At 41.6% G+C, this 17,364-nt stretch overlaps 1 protein-coding gene across 1 annotated transcript in view; it reads right to left on the bottom strand.

The window, feature by feature from the left end:
• LOC136883261 (uncharacterized) overlaps positions 1-17,364 on the bottom strand; it is a 177,941-nt gene that overhangs the window by 80,192 nt on the left and 80,385 nt on the right. The window contains exon 2 of the mRNA XM_067155471.2: positions 7,263-7,351. Within this exon, the coding sequence (XP_067011572.1) occupies positions 7,263-7,346 (84 nt within the window). The 5' untranslated portion in view covers positions 7,347-7,351. The remainder of the gene's footprint in view (positions 1-7,262; positions 7,352-17,364) is intronic.

The raw sequence follows: 17,364 nt of genomic DNA, 5'->3' as shown, positions 1-17,364 counted from the left end.
ATCACGTAGGGGTAGGCAACGGTTTGGAAAGGATTAGTCGGACGGCGGTGTAGCAGTTTGCGACTGTGATCTCGGTGTTAATGACGCTAACGGTTACCTTGAATATTTCGTTTCTTGGAACTTGTAAAGCAGTAGCAGTTATAAAGAACATAACGGACTGGTTCATTTCCTGATTCCATGGTTTCGGTTCTCAGTCACGCGGTAATCGAATGAACGAATCATTTTGGTGAACCATTTCAAATGAACCGATTCTTCTAAATGAATCAGATGCCCCATCTCTAGAACCTTGCTATTAGAACAGGGCCTCTCAAACGCCCAAAATCTCACGCGTGTAGAGCGAGGCGCAAGAGCTCCGTGCACTGTGCATCGGTGCCGCTCGGTATGGCTCGGATCAACGCTTCGTCTCTGGGCTACTCGGCTCTACTCGGCTCAACTCAGCCCGGATTTGGAGCGCTACGGCGCAAGTGGGGGAGAGGGAGACAGGCGGAGCGAGCGAGACAGGCGTGAGGAAAGAGAGAGACAGCGCTATTGCTCCAAATCGAGGAGTGGGGGGTCTGCACTCTGGTCAACCAAGCCAAGTCGTCTTTTGCACCAAGGTTCTTAAACACTACTAAAGGTTGGGCCCAACGCGAGCCGAGCTGCTATTGGTTAACGAAATGACGTCACAGTAGGAGCAAAGCAGCCGAGCCCAGAGCGCGCGAATCAATAGGAATCTCATAATATCAGCAAACATTACAGTTTCTCAGAACTAATTGCAGACCAGACATAAAGATTACTGCTGTTATAAGATTGAAAAGGAGTACAGCGTAGTAACTTTTCATTATTTCCATTACGAATAAGGCGTAAATGTAACGTGACGGCACACTGACCAACGCTTGAAATTTATTAACATTTCCAAGTTCCTCTATTTAGTTTGAGAAAGGTTATGCGCTTTCAAATATGTAAATATAAATATTTAGAGATATGAACCTACAACCTGTTTTCTAGTCTCTGACCGGGTCAGGGATGTAATGAATGGTCCATATATAGGCTATTATTACAATGGGGTCGCCACTCACAAAGTGATTTATTAATGACTTATAAATGCTATGAAATGATAATGGAGAGTGTTGCTGGAATGAAACAAGACAGGGAAAACCGGAGTACCCGGAGAAAAAACTGTTCCGCCTCCGCTTTGACCAGCACAAATCTCACATGGAGTGACCGGGATTTGAACCACGGTATCCAGTGGTGAGAAGCCGGCGCGCTGCCGTCTGAGCCACGGAGGCTCCGCATACACAGTCTACTTTAAAAAAATTAAACAATAAGAAAGAACAGGAAAAACACTTCATTAGAACACAGTCCTACCTGTGAGATTAGATGCCATGAAGTGGTTGCTTTTGAAGATGAAATCCACTGTCGTGCCTTTCACTGATGAGCTGCTATGGATTTTTCAGTTCTTGTCCGAATGTTCATTTGTCGTATGCATATATATATTCTCGTTCAAGCATACATTGTTAATATTTCTGGTGGTACAGCGGGGAATTTACTGCTAATTATTTGACACACTTTGCGTATAATATTAGGTATGCGTCACAGTTCAGCTCGTCCGTGAATGTCCCTGAAAATTAACTCAAATTCCTTTATTTGGTTTACCATTGTAACGATGGAACGAGTAGACCTCCCCGAGATAACATTTCTATCCATCCCACAGAGGCTATACCGGAAGAAATGGAAAGCATTTCCCCAGTGGGACTTCGCATTGACCTGTCATATTTTCTTTCACGGTCGGCGATGTAGCCGGCGAGGTACCGAAATCCCTCTGCTGAACAATCAGGTGTCGCTGTAGATTGCTGTCAATCTTTTTTGCTTTACGTCGCACCGACACATATAGGTCTTATGACGACGATGGGACATGAAAGGCCTAGGAATGGGAAGGAAGCGTCCGTGGCCTTAATTAGGCATAAGGTACAGCCCCAGCATGTGCCTGATGTGAAAATGGGAAACCACGGAAAACCATCTTCAAGGCTGCCAACAGTGGGGCTCGAACCCACTATCTCCCGAATATTGGATACTGGCCGCACTTAAGCGACTGCAGCTATTGAGCTCGGTCGGTGAATCATTAACGGCACAGTTTTCTATCGCAATGATACTGTACAATAAACACATAAATTTCATTCCAGCTACTATTACGCTGTTCACGCAACCAACGAAAAGAAAATAAGTGCACCTTACTGCACGAAACACAGCAACTTAACAGAGATCTCACAGAAACGAACTCCGACACACACACTACGCAAAATACAGTAGGCCACTATATAAACCAACAGCAATATACGGAAAGAAATTACGTATAGTTATTACGTGGAAATCCTTTCTTTATAAGACAACGAAATAACGAAACAACGAAATGAGAAGATACACGTGCTGTTGTATGCTACACAGTCACGGTGCTCCTGTGATGACGTCACGAGCAGGACGAGGGAAAACTAACATCTACTGCGCAACCAATGTGGGCCACCCGTGTTTTGCACCGTGCACAGTGCATGCACCACGCGCATGCACCCTGAGAGGCCCTGTATTAGAATGACAACGAACAAATGACTGCGCCACTAATGAAGGTGATCATTGTTTAAGAAGCGTGATTATCAGTCTTTCAAAAAACTAGGACTAGTGTGTAAGAACAAGAAACGGGAGAGAAAAATATCAATTCGAAAAGGAAGTAAGTATATTTTAATACCAAATTTAAAATGTTGTATTTATGCGATATACTTTAAAATACCTGCCATTAGCATGCATCGTAAGCATATAGAAGAATTACTAGTTTTGTATTCATTTACAGTAATAATTAGTAGGTATCATTCATATTTAATATGTATATATTATAATATTGGCTGTTAATTCAGTTGTTACCGGGTTAGTCTTTATACAATTGCAGTGATAGCGCCATCTAGCAGCAGAATATATAAAATATGTCTCTATTAACACGGCCGACTAGATCTCTCGCTAGTTAGAGCGACGAATCAAGTCGGCCGTGCTACAAAGAACCGAGGAACCGAGTATAGTTCCGATGACGTCACACTAAAAGGCGAAGTTTCCTCCGTCCGACCCACTGCCTGCTCGATCTGCATCCGATGGCTGCCATCTGTGCCTTCTAGTTAGGAAATATTCACAAATGTTGTATTAATATAACAGGTGGGAGAAAGGAAAGGAGACGAGTTGCTCAACTAATTGGTATGTTCCGAGCTGTCAGTGGGGAGATGGCGTGGAATGACATTAGTAGACGAATAAGTTAGATTGGCGTCTTTAAAAGTAGGAAAGATCACAATATGAAGATAAAGTTGGAATTCAAGAGGACAAACTGGGGCAAATATTCGTTAATACAGTACAGTATATTGGCAATTAGGTATGTACCTATTTCAGCCAAAACAAATTAAGTAACAAACCAACAGACAGGCAGACAAACAAATAACCTAATTAGAATGTACGGAGTACATATCAATGAACTGAAATACTTCTAATTAGAAAATATACAATACATAAAGAACATTAACAAAACTGAACAAATATAAAAGTTGAACATGATACTAAAATTACAATTATTGTCTCCCCTAAATTATTACTGTGGGTCAAAAGTTGTGTTATGTACATACATGGTTAAAAAACTTCGTTATTATTACCCCATACAGAGATGATACTTCAAAGATTAATCATTTTCGGTATGGTTCCTTCTACTCAATATAACAAATTTTAAACTGCGTATTTAGTGTACGGGTAAATGATCAATTTGGAGTCTCCCTCTTCCAACTTCGGTTGTCCGAGGCAGGAGAGGGTTCATCCTGAAATATTAGCATGCATTTCTGTATGTGTAGTTTAAATGTCCTACAGTATCATTTTAACCATATGTACTCGTGCTTATTTCACTGTTTGCAAGTAATGTAGTAAGGGGGATTCAGAAACAATGGGTGCTGAATCAGCGCAAAGTGATTTTGTTACACGACAATGCGCCGTCTCACACAGCAAAACCAGTGAAAGACACCTTGAAATCGCTTGGATGGGACATCCTTCCGCACCCGCCGTACTCTCCCGACCTGGCGCCATCTGACTATAACTTCTTCGACGAATCCTCTCGGCCGTTATTCTTGGCTTTTTAGACCGGGACCGCTATCTCACCGTCAGTTAGCTCCTCAATTGTCTGCCCCTTAAGGCCCGGGCCCACATGTATTGCAGGGCTTGCAGGCCCTGAGGAGGGCCTCTCATAGTGCAGGCACCAGTGCACTGCTCAGCGCACGTTGCAAAGACGACTTCGCTAGGTTGACCAGAGTGCAGATCCCCACTCCACCGAGCTCGATAGCTGCAGTCGTTTAAGTGCGGGCAGTATCCAGTATTCGGGAGATAGTAGGTTCGAACCCCACTGTAGGCAGCCCTGAAAATGGTTTTCCGTGGTTTCCCATTTTCACACCAGGCCAATGCTGGGGCTGTACCTTAATTAGGGCCACGGCCGCTTCCTTCCCACTCCTAGCCCTTTCCTGTCCCATCGTCGCCGTAAGACCTATCTGTGTCGGTGCGACGTAAAAAAAAGAAAAAAAAAGATCCCCACTCCTGGATTTTGAGCAATAGCGCTGTCTCTCTCTTTCCCTACGCCTGCCTCGCTCGCTGCACCTGTCTCCCCCTTCCTCACTTGCTGCGCGGCGCTTCACATCCGAGCCGAGCTTAGCCCAGTTGCCCCGAGACAAAATGCTGGTCCGAACCGAGTAAATACATGTAAATCTCACGCTTGCCCAACAATGGCATTGCTTCCTTCCTCTTACTTGTGCCAGGCTCCTCACTTTCATCTATCCTACCCGACCTCCGTTGGTCAACTCTTGTTCTCTTCCGAGCCCGGCGTGTTTATGTTGCGAGGCCTAGGGATTCTTTCAGTTTCACGCCCTTCGTAGCCCTCGTCTTCGTTTGACCGATACCTTCATTTTTCCAAGTGTCGGGTCCCTTCCAATTTTTCTCTTTGATTAGTGTTATATAGGGGATGGTTGCCCAGTTGTACTTCATCTTAAAACAATAATCACCACCAACAAATATTCATATCCTGCATTGACATTTGGATTATCTTCGGTTCGAAATTCGTAAAAGAAAACGTAGAAACATAAATTTTCCATGAACATTCAAGTAAGTGGTAGCCATGCCCTGCCAACCATGTTACCACGTCTTTAATGAAAATGAAAACCTACCACCTGTTTTCCAGTCATTGACCGGGTCAGGGATGTAATGTATGAATCATATATAGCCTATTATTACGATGGGGTCGCCACTCCCAAAGTGATATATATTCATGACTGATAGATGCTATGAAATGAGAATGGAGAGTGTTGCTGGAATGAAAGATGACAGGGAAAACCGGAGTACCCAGAGAAAAACCTGCCCCGCCTCCGCTTTGTCCAACACAAATCTCACATGGAGTGACCGGGGTTTGAACCACGGTATCCAGCGGTGAGAGGCCGGCGCGCTGCCGCCTGAGCCACGGAGGCACCACGTCTTTAATAATACATCATAATTATGATTTGTTGGGTAGAACGACGAGTAAAACAATCGTTATAATTTGACCGCTTCGAACACATTCTAACCTACTTTTCCTCAAATTACACAGGTCTAACTCACTGGATATTAAACGATCCCAGTGCTAAATACTTTAACTGTCATATTCATACCACATTGGTGGATATTTCTTAACTACAAGGCACAGACGTATCATATGTACTCGAATTAATAATTTAGTTATTAAGAATTGTATTTTTAGTTATTAAGATGGAAGACTTGTGTCAATGTAATTTAATAAGTACTTTACAGATTTTTAGGTTTACTGTAATTGGGCTTTACTACTTTGTTGTAAACCGGCAAATAAATAAATAAATAAATAAATAAATAAATAAATAAATAAATAAATAAATAAATAAATATGCTTGCAGTGTGCGGGTCGGTCGGAGGAAAGTGTCCGCCTCTTTGATTAACGTCATCAGAGCGACAGTACGGCCTGTACGTCACGAAGGCAGTGCTGATACTTAATAATGGTTTATGAAAACTATGGCAATGGCAGAGTACATGCATCCACTATATAGCTGTTGATAACGTGACGGTTTTCACTGATTAAGTCCTCCGAAAGAGTATTATACTTCAAAAGTCATCGGGTGGAATATTTAAGATGTTCCAGAGAGGTTCATGAAACATAAATTATTCGGATTTTTATATAATAATTTTCAACACTTAATACCAATCCTATAAATTTCTTGTGGCAATATTTACGGGAAGACTATCTACTGCATAGGTGAGCAATGACAGATCCCCACTTTTTGAGCTGACGGTATGAGCGCGGGAAGAACAGTGAACAGCTGACTTCTAATAGTTTGTGCTGTAACGATTAGATGGCGACATGTGGAGTCGAGGCGCAAGCAAAGCCACAGCAATGTACATGGCTGACTGTATTATGTTTACGCAAAACAATCGTACAGTTCGTTTATTGTTCAGTGTTTGTGCTTATTCCTAAACAAGCTTTTATGTCGGCCTGCTGTATTTCTATGAGTACAGGTAGCAGTCATGGGAGTATTTAGTTATCGCATGTCAAAATAATTAATTTTATTTCCTACGCATAACCTAATGAAATTAATATACAGTAATTAAGCACATTTACTTGGAGCCTCCGTGGCTCAGGCGGCAGCGCGCGGTCTTTCACCGCTCCCAGTTACTCCATGATGTGAGATTTGTGCTGGACAAAGCGGAGGCGGGACAGGTTTCTCTCCAGGTAATCCGGTTTTCCCTTTAATTTTTAATTCCAGCAACGCTCTCCAGTATCATTTCATTTGCCAGTCATTAATCATTGCCCCAGAGGAGTGTGACAGGTTTAGGCAGCCGGCACAGTTCCTTATCCTCGCCGCTAGATGCGGGCTTAATTCATTCCATTCCTCACCCGGTTGACATTGGAAAACCAGGCTGTGGATTTTCATTTTCAATTAAACATATTTATTTAGCACATGGCGTTTGTTTACAAACTAACTTATTTGGTTTCCTCGCCATAATCTAATGCACTGAATAGATCGAGACATTAGGCGAAATGAGACTGTTAAAAGTTTAAATCTGTTTCGAAACTCGTCTCTTCACTATTTGTAAGTGAGAGCCGTGCAAGCAGTTGCTAGGCTGTACACTGATCCTTTACATGCATGTGCTGGAGCGCAGTTCATTGAGCCGAATTGTGTCCGACTTTGATCTACAGTATTATGAGTTACGTATTTACTTACCGTGCATATTTCTGCCAACCAGAGGGTTCCATTTTTTAGCGTGATGCCGCAACAGCTGGGCACCAGGGAGAAGTGTGCCGCCATCGCCCCTGGAACGAATAAATAAATAAATAAATAAATAAATAAATAAATAAATAAATAAATAAATAAATAAATAAATAAATAAATAAATAAATAAATAAATACATTATCATTATAGACTGTTATGCCTTTCAGCGTTCAGTCTGCAAGCCTCTATCAACATTCAATGGAAAAATGAAAGGTCCGAGAACTTGGGTTCAGAAAAAGCATAATTGGAGAGTTATTCGACCTTTTAGATGGTTCATAATCAACAGCACTCGAATACACGACAGACTATACGTGTCATCAAAGGAAGTCCAGGGGGATTAAGTCAGGAGAATGTGGTGGCCAAGCAATAATGCTCCACCTCTACCTATAATAATTGCATAATTGGAGAGTTATTCGAGCTTTTATACGGCTCACAATCAACAGCATTCGAATACACGACAGACTATATGGGTCCCCAAAGGAAGTCCAGGGGATTTAAGTCAGGAGAATGTGGTGGCTAAGCAATAACTGCTCCCCCTCTATCTATCCAGGGCCCAGAAAAGTACGCATTAAGGTACCTGCGTGCAAAAACAGGACTTAAATGTGCGGGAGCACCATCATGCATGAAGCACAGCTATCGACGGGGTGCTATATCTCATTCCATGTTAAGAAAACAGTATTGCTCTTATGACAACAGGGTTGACATATCGAACGGCTCTGCTCAGCACCATCACGGGAAAACATAAATTTGTGAAATACACTATTTAAGTTCAAGAAAAAAATTGGAAGAAACTGAGCTAAAAAATATTTTTATGAACTAAAGGGGACCCGGGTGGGGTGGGGGTGGGGGGGTGTTACAACGACTATTTTTGGTTTGTATAGAATCAGAGGTGAACTAAGGCACATAAATGTCCTCAGCATTAAAGTGTAAGGCAAATTGGGGGAGAAAATAGACAAATAATTTTTATAGGCTCGAGGGGTGAGGGATGCATTTAATTGCATTTAATGAATTTTTCCAGGCAACTAAGGCTAGAAAACAGACGCAAGACATACATACTGTAGATGACTCTACAAAAGACCACCGTATTAATGTTAAAGAAAGAAATCACACACGTAGGCTTATCGCATACCTCTCACACTGCACAAGACAATTACGCACTGATTTAAAGCCAAAAAACACACACGCAACAAATAAATACTGTAGATGACTTCACTACAGAAGTGAGCTGCCGGCGGTTCACAGAGTGAGGGACTACACGAGGCTTGTACCAGAGCAACACAGAAGAAGGAAAATGAAGGAAGGCAACGAAGCGATGGCTGTTTCCGCCATTGTGCTTTCTCCCTATAAGTGTAGAAAAAGAAAGTGTTGCGTAGTTATTTTAATAATTCACGGGCAAAAATGCCTCATCCTTTTTATCTATCTTTCATAATACATTATAAAGAACACTATAATATCCCTTAATCACTAGGAATTATGGGTGTCTCAGAGGGGATGTGTTCACTTCTTGTAGGTCCATAAGAGCAATATAGTTTTCTTAACGTGGAATGAACTATAGTTGTATTCTTCTGACAGGCAATGCTGTATCAGTGGCAGCTCGTGCTAAATTATGTTGTTGGTTCTGTTCTGTGACGCCCAGTCTATTGAACAAAGTGTAGTAAACAAATCTAAATTCGTATTGCTTACGGGAAGTACCAGGTGAGCTCGTGTGCATCCGCCCTCCGCAGAAGCGCCTTACTCAAAGTCCCATTAGCTTTGAAGTTACAGAAAATGTACAGAATGAAAGAAAAAGTAAACGTACACTACATATCTCAATTTGTAAGACCCCGATTTCGAGGGACTTGGACAAAAAACAACAGTTACAGACGTTACAAAAATAAAACCTTTCTTCCGTTTATCGAAAAAATTTTGATCTAGTATAGACACACTCATATTTACAAAGGTTCCGAGACCTGCAAACAACTTTGGGAGCCGGCTTTCTTAATGGAGGAGGAAAATCTGATAATAGTAATGTCTGTCCGAAAGAACGCAGGGTCCCAACAAGCAATCACCAAGAATTTGAGAGGACAGGATATCACGTGTTGGCCAGCCCCACATTAAATATATTACTTGTGTAACAATTGTAACAGGTGCCTCGCATTTTATTCTGGCAATCAGAACGTGTCAGCGTGCGCTCAGTAAATACACGCTCGGACAACTCTGTAATTATGTATTTCCGGACCCACACTGTCATGCACTTTTCCTCCTGTCTCCATATGTCGAATTCATTCCTGCAATTTTGCCCTTGAGTTTTGATACACACTGTTTTAAATTACAATGACCCCACTGTGGGCAACCCTGAAGATGCCTTTCCATGGTTTCCCATTTTCACACCAAGCAAATGTTGGAGCTATACCTTAATTAAGACCATGTCTGATTCCTTCCCACTCCTAGGCCTTTCCTATCCCATCGTCGTTATAAGACCTACCTGTGTCGGTGCGACGTAAAGCAAATTTAAAAAAAGATGACAATGGGCGAATTAGGGTCGCATAGCTGTGAGCTCGCATTCGGTAGATGGTGGGTTCGAATTTCACCTTCGGCAATCCTGAATATGGGCTTCCGAGGTTCCCCCATTTTCACACGAGGCAAATGCTGGGATTGTACCTTAATATGGATGTACTGAAACACTACCGATAGATGTCTCACGAGTAGTACCCGGTATGCGCTTGTCGATCGTCATTTGTTCCTATGTGTTTTTAATGGAAGTTACCTAGTTAAATGATGAAATTAAAGATTTATTATATTGTTACGACCACAAACACAACAAAAAAAATTGTGATGCCTGATTATTGCTGTGTCCCAATGTCCCAAAATCAAGGTCGACCGTATTCATACCACCAATTTCCTACGCAGGATCCTTTCCATAAAAAGTGGTTTGCACGCGATTCGTAGCAGGACCTACGAAATAAAAATGTGACTCATAATATCAAGGTTTGCTCGAAACATTTTACAGTTGAAGATTATGCCATTACTGAAACTGGTAAGTAAGATAATTAATACTAATTAAGAAATAATTTTATAATAATGTAGTGACATTCTGAAGAGTTAATATGACACATTTTACCGAGCTCGATAGCTGCAGTCGCTTAAGTGCGGCCAGTATCCAGTAATCAGGAGATAGTGGGTTCGAGCCCCACTGTCGGCAGCCCTGAAGATGGTTTTCCGTGGTTTCCCATTTTCACACCAGGCAAATGCCGGGGCTGTACCTTCATTAAGGCCACGGCCGCTTCCTTCCAATTCCTAGGCCTTTCTTATCCCATCGTCGCCATAAGACCTATCTGTGTCGGTGTGACGTAAAGCAAATAGCAAGAAAAAAACAACATATCAATAATTTTAGGCGAAACACAAAGACTTTTTTGCTATTTTTTGCTGGTGTGAAAATGGGAAACCACTGAAAACCATCTTCAGGGCTGCCGACAGTGGGGTTCGAACCTACTATCTCCCGAATACTGGATACTGGTCGCATTTAAGCGACTGCAGCTATCGAGCTCGGTACACGAAGACTTAAAGAGAACGCTGTACCTTCGATATTTTCATGGTGTGGTACCGGCACCTTGGAAATAACTCCGAGAGCAAGAAGGAATAGAAGTAGGAAAACAGCCATAACACCGTGTGCGGTACCCTGAATCACACAGTGACCTATAATTTGACACTGGAGCACCATCAATTTCAGACTTCCTGAAACGAAATAATTCATTAATTCCAAATTTGAAATCTTTATATTTGTTTTATGGTCCGAAACAAGATCCGCCCATTTTCTTCAATTCTGCTTCCAAATCCACATCGTCATTGCAACTATACCATTTCCCGTCTTTTTAAAAACATTAGCAGAATATGGTAAATCCATTTTCATGAATTTAAAGCAAAAATTTCGTTTCGATGATCACAAATGTAGGAATATTCCGTAAACAATCGAGCAGCGGAAAGCGCTTACCAGATATTACCATTACGCTGCCCAGCGGACAAGTTTTGCGTGATACATCCCTATTGAATCACTTGTTATGAAACGACTTAGTATTAAGTCATTCTTTGGCGAAAATGAATTTATGGCGGTGAAAATTTCTTTGGGTGCAGACATATCATTTAGTGGTGAAAGGATGTACTGTAAGTTTGACCCTTTAGAAGTGTATGAAAAAATCCTAGTTTTTTTTTTTTTTTTTTTTTGCCGTTTATTAACGTAACGGCTTAAGTCAACAGATCTATAGACCTACGGTCTTTGATAAATAAACGCATTTGTGTGCACATTGTTGGGAAGATCGGTTTTTTTCTTTTGTATTCGATATATTTTGTCCGTGTGCTAGCCTCCTCATGAAGGAGGTTAATAATAATAATAATAATAATAATAATAATAATAATAATAATAATAATAATAATAATAATAATTCTTTTGCTACCGCTTTTCCTACACCTGTCGGGTCACGGGTGCGAACTGCGTCGCACATGTGGATTTGGCCCTGTTTTACGATCGGACGCCCTTCCTGACGCCAACCCTGTCTGGAGGCACGTAATCACTGTTGCGTGTTTCTGTGATGTTGGTAGTGTGGTATGTTGTCTGAATATGATGAGGAGAGTGCTGGGACGGACACGTAAACCCAGTCCCCGAGCCAGAAGAATTAATCAGAAGCGATTAAAATTCCCGACCCGGCTGGGAATCGAACCCGGGACCCTCTGAACCGAAGGCCAAGCAAAGCAAAGCAAATTCATCTCCGTACAGGCCATGAAGGCCCTTAGAGGGGTGGAAGGTAAAGGCTTTCACTATCCGTAACCTTCGGCACTTGATGGGGTTGAGTGGTTAGCTCTACGCCCGGCCGCCTTTGCTCCCAGAAATTAACCTGGTACTCATTTTTGGTGTAGGCTGAGTGAACCTCAGGGCCACGTGCACCTCCGGAAGTGGAAATTTCGTTTCTTAAATTTTACGACTTCCTGACGGGGAATCGAGCCCACGTGCTTCCGGGCGAACCGAGCACGCCTTTACGTCTCGGCCAGGCAGCCCCTAATAATAATAATAATAATAATAATAATAATAATAATAATAATAATAATAATAATAATAATAATAATAATAATAGGACCTAATAATACGTAATATGCGTATGATTGGAAAAGAGAAGAGACTTTTTGGGTCTAAATATAAAAGAAAATGGGAAAAGGAAACTCAAATCTAACGAAGAATTGCATCAAAGAACAGGAAGAGTGGTTGAACTGATGAGAAATAGAAGGTTTCAGTTGTGTGGATATGTGTTGAGGATGGACGGTAACAGAATAACGAAGAGAATCTTTGAATTCTTCAGGAAGACCGCCTCTGTGGTGTAGTGGTTAGTGTGATTAGCTGTCTTCCCCAGAGGCCCGGGTTCGATTCCCATCTCAGTATCCTCGAAGTGGTTTTCCGTGGTCTCCCACTTCTCCTCCAGGTAAATGCTCGGATGGTACCTAACTTAATACCACGGCCGCTTCCTTCCCTCTTCCTTGTCTATCCCTTCCAATCTCCCCATGCCCTCACAAGATCCCTGTTCAGCATAGGACGCGAGGCAGCCTGGGCGAGGCACTGGTCTTCCTTCGCAGTTGTATCCGCCGACCCAAAGTCTAATGCTCCAGGACACTCACTGCCCTTAATGCGGTAGAGGTTGGATCCCTCGCTGAGTCCGAGGGAAAAACCAACCCTGGAGGGTAAACGGACTAAGAAAGAAAGAAAGAAAGAAAGAAAGAAAGAAAGAAAGAAAGAAAGAAAGAAAGACAGAAAGAAAGAAAGGAAAGAAAGGAAAATAAAGAAAGAAAATAGAGAAAGAAATCGATTTAGACAACTCGTCAAAAAGTTCCGTAGTTGCCAGGTGCCTGGGAAGCACTAGTTAGAAACGGGAGGTCCTGTACAGAAGAACAGAAGAAGGAAATAGGAGAAAGGGTGAAAATGGCAGAGAGTGAAGACAGAGAAGGCTAAAAATACCGCAAGATTGTTAAACGTGGTCATAGACGGCCGAAATGAAGCAGAAAAACCTAAAAAATTATAATTCAGTAGTCTTAATATTGGGACGCTTTTAGTAAATGAGGTTAGCAACGCTGGTAAAGATGGGGTTATAAACGTGTTTCCTTGTCCTTAAAAGCAGTCATCTAACCTCAGGTTTGAAGTCAACATCACTTTGCCATGTGATCACGAAAATAAATGGTCGTTTTTTATAAAATCTGCGCTCGAGTCATCCATCCATACGATTTATAACGTACCGTTTCCCGGAAGCTGTTCGTCAGCAGGTGGCCATGGTGACCCAATCAGTCTCATTCTTTTGTGCCTTCCACTTGGGAAGCTGTATGACTCACAAATAACTAGACCATACATCAAGTGCGTTGGAGAGATTCGGTTGAAAGGACGTCATACGGCAATTGAATAATAACTGCATGAATCTTTCAAATCCTCTTCTTACATTAGACCTTACCAAACACATCTTCATGTATGTACGTATTTACTGCTTGGAAATTACATGACGCCAATATTACGTGGGTCTGGATGTGTTAATTTAATAATTAATTGTCAGCCGTCCGCCTCTGTGGTGTAGAGGTTAGTTTGATTAGCTGCCACCTCTGGAGGCCCGAGTTCGATTCTCGGCTCTGCCACGAAATTTGAAACGTGGTACGAGGACTGGAACCGGACCCATTCAGCCTCGGGAGGTCAAATGAGTAGAGGGGTTTCGATTTCCACCTCAGCCATCCTGGAAGTGGTTTTCCGTGGTTTCCCACTTCTTCTCCAGGCAAATGCCGGGATGATACCTAACTTAAGGCCACGGCCGCTTCCTTCCCTCTTCCTTGTCTATCCCTTCCAATCTTCCCATCGTCCCACAAGGCCCCTGCTCAACTTACTAGGTGAGGCCACCTGGGCGATGTACTGGTCCTCCTCTGCAGTTGTATCCCCGACCAAAAGTTTCACGCTCCAGGACACTGCGCTTGAGGCGGAAGAAGTGTGATCCCTCCCTGAGCCCGAGGGAAAAATCAACCCCGGAGATTAAATGGATTAAGAAAGAAGGAAAGAAGGAAAGAAAGAAAGAAAGATAGAATTGTCAGCCTCGTGGTCTAAGGGCTTACCATTATCAGTCCAAATACTGGTTTGATGCAGTTCTCCGTGCTACCCTATCTGCCTATCGTATTCATGTCGTTTACCGCCTACACTTCTCTAAAAAATAAAGCTAACAAGTCTTGGGTGGTTTCAACAAGTATCCTGCCATATTTATCTCTTCTTTACATCAAATTTCCCGAACTCGTAACTCCTTCACGAACTTTTCATTCGTGATTCAATCCAATCATCTCTCATTCATCATTCTTCAAAGCTTCTATTCACTTTTTGTCCGAACTAGTTATTGTTCATGTTTACTTCGAAACAACGCCAGCTCGGAGAGCTGCATCAAACAGGTCTATGGACTGATGACTCAAACAACAACATAATTATTATACTACTTGTTTAACATCGCACTAACACATCGAAGGATGGAAAAGGGCTATGATTAGCAAGGTAGCTCGCGTGGCCTTAATGAAGGTATAGCCCCTGCATTTGCCTGGTGTGAAAATGGGAAACCAGAAAACCGTCTTCACGGCTGGCGACGGTGGGATTCGAACCCACTATCTTCCGAATGCAAGCTTACAGCTGCAAGACCCTAACCGCACGGCCAACTCACTCAGTATTATTATTATTATTATTATTATTATTATTATTATTATTATTATTATTATTATTATTATTAGTTGGAATAACAATAATGATAGTAGCAAGAATGATTACTGAGAACAATGGCAGCATTATAGACCGTTATGCCTTACAACGTTCAGTCTGGAAGCCTCTGCGACTTTACTAAGCGTCGCCACAATCCTCTATTTGCAACTAGTGCTGTGGCCTCATTTAGTTTTGTACCTCGTATCTTTATCAGTGAAGACATGAAGCCGCGGGTAAGACAGACTTTGGTGACGAGGTTATGTTAGGCGAATGCAGGAGTTTAGGATTCCTGGTACCTTGTAACGAATTAGCAAAGCAGTAAGAGTCATAATGCTAGTAATAAGAATAAAGAGGTCCGCCTCCGTGGTGTAGTGGTTAGTGTGATTAGCTGTCACCTCCTCTCTCCTCGGAGGCCCGGGTTCCATTCCCGGCTCTGCCACGAAATTTGAAAAGTGGTTCGAAGGCTGAAACGGGGCCCTCTCAGCCTCGGGAGATCAAATGAGTAGAGGGGGCTTCGATCACCACCTCAGCTATTCTCGAAGTGGTTTCCCGTGGTTTCCCACTTATCCTCATTAGTTACGTGTTGATTCCAGGATAGATTCTCGTTGGTGGAGATTCCAAGATTAACTACAATCTTAAGATACGGTACAGCAATGCCACTGATGATGATTGGAGCAGGATTACGTGTAATAGTTTATTTATTTATTTATTTATTTATTTATTTATTTATTTATTTATTTATTTATTTATTTATTTATTTATTTATTTATTTATTTATTTATTTATTTATTTATTTATTTATTGATGTCTTTATTTGTGGCGAAGTTAGGGCTCTTGGCCCTCTCTTACACTTAACCACATTATGCGGCTTAATACTGAATCCAAACTTAATATTCAAACTTAACACAGTGTATATAATATAATAGTAATATAACTTAATAAACTCTAAAACTAAAAGATTACATCCTAAGTCTAAATTTAGAAAAATAAATTCAATATTAACTACTCTAGGTGGAAATCATAAAATATAACAGTAATTTATGTAAACTTTTGGGAACTATTTACTCCAGACATTCACTCTCACATTCACACATAACTACATGATATAGCCTACGTATTCAAGAGTAAATCTTTAGACTGTCTTTTGAAGGTAATTAATGAGGAACAATTTCTAATTTCAGGGGGTAAAGCATTCTATATTCTAGCGCCCGACACAAGGAAAGAATTACTGAAGGCAGATGTATGATGTGGAGGTATTGCAATTGTTGACCCAGATCGCGTGTCACGGTCATGAAAGGAGGATAGAAAACGGAAATTACTGGAGAGATATTCAGGTATATTTTCGGTCAAGAGTCGATAGATAAGGGTTGATACATGGTGATTCCTCTGCTGCTCTACTTTTAACCAAGAAAGTTGTGCATAAAAAGGGGATACATGTGAGGCAAAATTCAATGAAAAAATAAATCTAATGCAGGGGTTTAAAGCTCTCTGCAATTTCCTATTTTGTTCACTGGTAGCATCCAGCAACACAACATCACAATAGTTAAAAATTGGAAGTACCAATGTTTGAACCAGTTTTATTTTTAAGTTGAGAGGTAATACGGTCTGGTGAATCTTAAGGGGATGAAGTGATGAGTGAACTTTCCTGCATACGTTAGTGACATGCTCATCCCAGTTTAAAGTTTAGAGTTCCCTATGATAATAATTTGTGTTTTACGAGGATTAAGTGGTTATTTTTAGAGTAGGCGGTAAGTCTCTATTGAACATTGTTGGCAACACTGATGTGCAACTAGCAGTAGGCCTATAAGCATGAAATATTTCGCGGTACCCCACAAGGTCACACAACTGCTGGATTTGAGAAGTGCACATGTTGTAGGACACAGCTGTTGAGAATCCATCATCATGATTACACTTCTCTCTCTCTCTCTCTCAGGAGCATAGCCAAGGTCGACCAATTTTTAGAAGGGAGGGGGGGGGGTATATCAGCGGTGGCTCATGCAGAAAATCAGTTGTGTGCTGTAAACCACCCCCCCCTCCAAAAAAATAAAACATATTTAGAAACATGTGCGGTTTTCAAGAGGCTCTCCACTGAGTTTTTCATACTGAACAAACACGCAAACAATCCCAACACATATACACATTCCTCACATAAAACTCATTAAACACCAATAACACCTGCAATGACAAAACATTCACGAAACACTCGGTGCGAGCGCGCAAAAACAGAATTTCTCAACGTTATCAGAACCATTGAAATAAAAGCAGCAACGTCCTAATGCAAAATTACAAGTTAAGTTGTTATAGTGACATTTATAAACGAGACATTT

This window comes from Anabrus simplex, chromosome 11 (genome assembly GCF_040414725.1).
Source record: "Anabrus simplex isolate iqAnaSimp1 chromosome 11, ASM4041472v1, whole genome shotgun sequence".
NCBI classification, from domain to species: domain Eukaryota; kingdom Metazoa; phylum Arthropoda; class Insecta; order Orthoptera; family Tettigoniidae; genus Anabrus; species Anabrus simplex.
Note: the sequence above shows the minus strand (reverse complement) of the source record. Positions and strands in the feature narration are given on the sequence as shown.